Source organism: Grampus griseus (genome assembly GCF_964374135.1).
Source record: "Grampus griseus genome assembly, chromosome: 3".
NCBI lineage: Eukaryota > Metazoa > Chordata > Mammalia > Artiodactyla > Delphinidae > Grampus > Grampus griseus.
This window is the reverse complement of record NC_139019.1, coordinates 163,605,117-163,611,116: the sequence shown is the minus strand read 5'-3', so window position 1 is coordinate 163,611,116 and position 6,000 is coordinate 163,605,117. Positions and strand designations below refer to the sequence as shown.

General features: G+C 53.9%; 1 protein-coding gene across 4 annotated transcripts in view; it reads left to right on the top strand.

Annotated features, from left to right (window-relative positions):
* Positions 1–333: 333 nt before the first annotated feature.
* CACNA1A (calcium voltage-gated channel subunit alpha1 A) overlaps positions 334–6,000 on the top strand; it is a gene marked incomplete at both ends in the record, with an annotated part of 236,581 nt that continues 230,914 nt past the window's right edge. For 2 of the 4 annotated variants that reach the window (XM_082652568.1, XM_082652565.1), the window contains one exon: positions 334–627. In XM_082652568.1, the coding sequence (XP_082508694.1) occupies positions 335–627 (293 nt within the window). The remainder of the gene's footprint in view (positions 628–6,000) is intronic. The other 2 variants (XM_082652567.1, XM_082652566.1) reach the window with 2 other exon arrangements.

Genomic DNA, 6,000 nt, shown 5'->3' with positions numbered 1-6,000 from the left:
TGCCTTGCTTCCCTCTCCCCTCCCCCCCTCCCCGGCCCCCGCGCCCCGCCCCCGCACCCTCCTCCAGCCCCTCCTTCTCTGGGGTCAGCCAGGAAGATGTCCCGAGCTGCTATCCCCGGCTGGGGCCGGGCAGCCGCCTTGTGAGCCCCCGACCCGAGGCGCCGAGCCGCCGCCGCCCGATGGGCTGGGCCGTGGAGCGTCTCCGCAGTCGCAGCTCCAGCCGCCGTCTTCACAGCCCCGGCAGCATCAGCATCAGCATCGGCGGCGGCGGCGGCTGCGGCGTCTTCCGCATCGTTCGCCGCAGCGTAACCCGGAGCCCTTTGCTCTTTGCAGAATGGCCCGCTTCGGAGACGAGATGCCGGCCCGCTACGGGGGAGGAGGCTCCGGGGCAGCCGCCGGGGTGGTCGTGGGCGCCGGAGGCGGGCGAGGAGCCGGGGGCAGCCGGCAGGGCGGGCAGCCCGGGGCGCAAAGGATGTACAAGCAATCAATGGCGCAGAGAGCGCGGACCATGGCCCTGTACAACCCCATCCCCGTCCGACAGAACTGCCTCACGGTCAACCGGTCTCTATTCCTCTTCAGCGAGGACAACGTGGTGAGAAAATACGCCAAAAAGATCACCGAATGGCCATATCCTTTGCCCAAACCCCGGCAACTGCGCCTCCCCCTCCTCCCTCGCTTCCCCTCTTCCAGGCTGGGAGAGACCCGGGGGTTGATGGGAGGCGGGGGGGGGGTGGTCTTCCACGGGCTGGGAGAGGGGGCACCGGGGAGGAGTGTGGAGCATCTCTCCACCCCGAGCTGGGTTGAGGTACCGTGGAGGCTTGGGGTTGTGGGCGCCGGGGGAGTGGATTCCGCCCAAGGACCGATTTCAGAATGAGGGCTGGGCCCTGGGGTCGTACAGGGGCCTTTAGAGCCAGTTCCGGATGGGTCAGAGTTCTCCCCGAATGAGCGTAGACCACGCCGGGGCCTGAGCACTCTGCCCAGGGCAGAGGAAGCATGGGGTCCTTGGCTGGGTTTCCTTAGCCGCCCCTCGCCGGAATCCACGGTTGCCTCCAGAGCTGGAGCCCAGTCCCAGCTCTCAGGCCTCTCCACCCCTGCTTGCCCGAGGTTGGGGGCTGCCCTCAAGGAGGGTGCCTAGGGGTTCCCAGGGCCAAGAGCCAGTGGGAGAGCATGTGGTCTTCACACTGAGGGGCCAGCACTGACCAGCATTAATATCTCGGGATGGGCCGCTGGCCAGGAAGGGATGGGGGGCATTTTATTATTCCCCATGTCTGCAGGTTCCATTTCCTTCCACCCACTGATTAGGGACCTCATCATCTTTTGAGGTGTAGAAAACATCCCATTTGCCCCATCTGGGGCTCTGACCTGGAAGACCCAGGATGGGCTACTTCAATAAGAAAGATAGGACAAGAGAAGATGAGGTGCTGGGTCCTTCCTAGGGTGCCGTGTTAGGCCTTGGGTTGGAATCTGCTTCTTCCACCCTAGAGACCCGGGAGGGGACACCAGGAGAGTCAGCATCCATGTGGACATCTTGGGCAGGTAAATGCCTTTTTTTTTTTTTTTTAATTAAAGACCCAGAGGAAGAAAGTGGAGTACACATTTTCCTCTGCTGAGATGCTACCAAAATCCGGATCCCCTTGTGTTTCTTTAAATTCGTGCCTGCTTGAAATAAACCTTGAGGAGGGCTTAACATCTGTTGAGATGTAGGGAGGCAAGGATGGGTAATTAGTCGGGCTTTCTAGCAGTTATCTAAGCATGACCCAGATTCCAAGTAGGGGGACGAACCCTGCTTCCCAGGCTGACTGGCCACCGTGCCGTGCCCAAATGTGCCGTTCCTCGGCTCGGTTCCAACTGGCTGCCCTCGGAGTAAAAACGAATGGGGCTGGTTGGGCCCGTGGGCTTCACTGATGAGCCCCCATCCTTTTTGTGTATGGTTTTGACAGGTATATACTCAACAGGGCTGAGCCCCAGGTGGTCCTGGGCTTGCTTATTTGAGGAACACGTTGGCTGGTGGATTCACTTTTAGGGGGGACCAGAATTGAGCAGGATTTTGGCTACTGGGTCCAGAAACTGTAACAGAGGCCTCTGAGGTTTTGGAGTGTGTGTGGGCAGTCTGCTTCTAGGGTGGTGAAAATTAAGAGGTTCAGCTGCTGTCTTTTTGGAGGGGTGTACCCCTAACCACGATGTCATTCTGATTGGTGCCCAAGGCAGGAGCCAAGTCTTTGCCTCCTAAGTTTCAACCTTGTGATTATCTGTTGAAATGCTCAGGGGTCTTGTAATCACTCTGCCTGTCTCCCCCCAATCCCTGGAGGAGTGGGGGGAGGCATGGAGAATGGCAATGTGTCAACGTGCGCAAGATCAGATAACTCAGGGGTGTCCAGGAGGGATTCACTGGGCTGACAGGTTTCCGTGTTGAAAATGGCTTTAGATCGCCTTCTGGAGCCTGGATTTGGAGTCTACTAGGAGGAAAGGAAGAAGGTGGGAATCCTAATGTGTCCTTAGCTCACCCCGGTCCAGCCTGAATCCTGCAGATCAGAGGGCTGTTGAGGAGGGAAGGGATGGCAACAGTCCCTCGGAAGGAGGGATCTTAAGAGAGGGATGCAGGTGAACTGGTAGCACTCAGTCCTTTAGAGGTTTTCTTTGGCTTTCTTGCTCTTGGGAGCTTTGTGATGAGTTTGTGCATTTTGCTTTTTGCAGCCAGTTTTTGTTCTCTCTTTGGCCTGAGGCAGCAAACACATTCTATAGCCCCACTCTCAAAGGGAAAGCTCTCCATCCCCCGATCTGTCACCAACCAGAGTCATCCAGGACTGAGCTTTCTCGGGGGGGGGGGGGGGGGGGGGGGAGGTGATGAGAGGGGAGGGGACAGAGAGATGGGGGGCTAGATAAGGGCAATTTGGGCCAATGCAAAGAAATGGAGTGTGGAAACACCAAGGAGTCAGGGTACCAGGGGAGAACATGGACTTGAGTATCTAAATATTTCTGCCATTAAAGAAAAGTGTTTAAGTACTTATTTAGAACTTTTTCAGGGCCTCTCACTGTTGTGGCCTCTCCCGTTGCGGAGCACAGGCTCCGGACGCGCAGGCTCAGCGGCCATGGCTCACGGGCCCAGCCGCTCCGCGGCATGTGGGATCTTCCCGGACCGGGGCACGAACCCGCGTCCCCTGCATCGGCAGGTGGACTCTCAACCACGGTGCCACCAGGGAAGCCCTAGAACTTTTAAAATAAAGTCTAATGTATATATATACACACATGGGAAAGTATATAACTCAAGTCCAGATTAGTTAAGTGAACATTCATGCCACTGGCACCCAGGTCAAGGAAAAGAATGTAACCAGCTCCCCAGAAAGTCCCGTCCTGCCCCCTCCCAGTTACTCCCCCCGATAAGGGCTACCGCTACCCCGACTTCTGACCCCATGGGTTCATTTGGCCTCCTTTTGAGCCTCCTGTAAATGGAGTCAGAGGCCGTGTTCTTTTGTGCCGGGCTTTTTTTTTTTTTTTCCTCAACAATCCGTCTGTGAGATGCATCCGTGTCACTGTGGGTCGTTGTGGGTTGTTCCCTCTCATCGCTGTGTGATATTTTATTGTTTGACTCTCCCACAACATACTTCTCTGTTCCACAGTTGAGGGCCATTTGAGTGATCTCCAGATTGCGCATGTCTTTGGTTGAACTTTCTGGGGAGGCGTTTCTCTTGAGTTTATACCTAGGAGTGGAATTGCCACTGCCGTTCTTTGATGTGCATGTCGCGGAACATGTATTTGGAAATGGCATTTACTGAGGGTTGCAGGTGAGTGGGCAAAGCAGGTTCTTCACCGTCACGGGGAGGAGTCAGTCAGTGGCCGTTCCGTGAACTTGGCTGTGTGCTCTGAGGGCCTAAGAGTGTTACTTCCAAATGCAGATTCTAGCATGGTACGCTGGTGGAGGGAGGGTGCAACCTTGCATTCCCCATGGTCACAGGCACTTTGCCACTGTCATTCCTTCCCCTTCTGCACCCCACTTTCCTCGGGAGCTCAAGCTTGAAGCCATCAGTGAGAATTCAGGGGTTCTCATGAATTTCATTTTTCTCTAAGTCAGGAGACCCAAATGGAAATCTTTGATGTTCAGATTTCCATCGGTGCTTTGCACTCTTGAAGGATTCCAGGCAGCAAAGCTGTCTGGATCACACACCTTGGTTCCGTGTTCTCCTCGACTGGAAGTCTGATTTAAATATGGCTGTGACGGCCTCTGACGATGGCTTCTGAAGAGCTCAAATCTGTCAGCTCAATAAGGCGCATCTGTCAACCTTCCTCGAGCCCCCACTTAATGCCGCTTGCTCCTTCTGACGCGCTACCAAGCGCCAATGTGAATGTCATCTTCCCCCAGTCCTGCTGATGCCAGCAGATCTTGCGCTGAGCGTGGTGTAGGAATTTGGGCTGCGGACTCAGGTCTGTGTTATCACGCTCCTTCTCCTGAAGTGCTTGCAGGATTCCGGGCTTTCATACCCTTGTTTTCAGGACTCTTCACAAGAAACCCAGAGTCCCATCACATCAGGTAACCCACGGACACTGGCTGATTGGCACTCAACCCCTCACTCACCTCATCAGAGTCTTGGCCCACCCTGAAAATTAGCTTGTGCTAGAAGGGCAGGAAAGAATGACTGTATAATTCTTCCACTAGATCAGCGTGGCAGGTACTTCCAGAAGGGCAAAACTCTGGGAAGTAGGAATTAGCATGGTTTTTTTCCCTTGGGTCCCCCCCCCACCGCCCGCCGCTGCAAAGATGCGATTCCTCCTCCGCAATCCCCAAATCTAAAAAGCTCTGAAAACCGAAAGATCAGCTCATGTAGGGGTTAAAAAACTACCTTGAACTGACGCAAATTTATATGCTTAAGTTACAGTCTTAAATTTATCCCACGTGGTGTGCATTTTGGTGTATTTCACTGAGGAAACAGTAGATATGCTTGAGCATGGGGTGCTGCTCCGGCAGACCCAGTGGGAGTGTTACGTATACGTGGTAGCACTTTGCAAACTTTGCCGAGTGTGAGGATTGCCTTGTTAAAATGATGACTCTGGTCCAGCAGGTTTGGGGTGGGGTCTGGGATTCTGCTTTTCCAACAAGTCTCTAAGGATTGCCCATGCTGCTAGTACATGGGTTACACTTGGAGTATCCAGGTCACATCATAGATGCATCCTGTTATCTTCTTTTCCTTTTTCTCAAAGACCGGGTTTATTGCGGTATAAATTACTTCCAGCAAAATTCACCCTTTTAAGCGTAAAGTTCTCAGAGTTTGACAAATGCATGCAGGCATGTAGCCACCACCCAAATCAAAATGCGGAACAGTTCCATTACCCCACAATATCCCCTAGTGACCATTTGAGTCAGCACCCCCCTACCCAAGTGCCTTGCAAGCACTGATCTGTTCTCCATCCTTATAGTTTCGCCTTTTCTAGGAGGTCGTATACATAGAATCATATCGTATGTAGTCTTCGGATTCTGGCTTCTTTCACGCAGCCTTTGAGATCCATTCATGTTGCTGTGTGTGTATCGGTAGCTCATTCTTTTGAGTGCTGAGTAATATTCTATGGGACGCCTGGACTGGAGACTGTTCATCCACTTCCCAGGAGATTTGGGGTGTTTCCAGGTTGGGCGATTATGAATAGAGCTGAGGTAAACATTGGTGGATGGATTTTAGTGGGAACTTTGGGAACGTACATTTTATTTCTCTTGGGGAAATAAATACCCAGGAGTAGGATTGCTGGGTTATGTGGTAAGTATGTGTTTATAAGAGACCGCCAAACTGTTTTCCAAAATGCTTGTGCCATTTTACATTCCCATCCCTGTGATCCCTTTAAAGACACCAAGTTCTGGGCTTCCCTGGTGGCGCAGTGGTTGAGAGTCCGCCTGCCGATGCAGGGGACACGGGCTCGTGGCCCGGTCCGGGAGGATCCCACATGCCGCGGAGCGGCTGGGTCTGTGAGCCATGGCCGCTGAGCCTGCGCGTCTGGAGCCTGTGCTCTGCAAAGGGA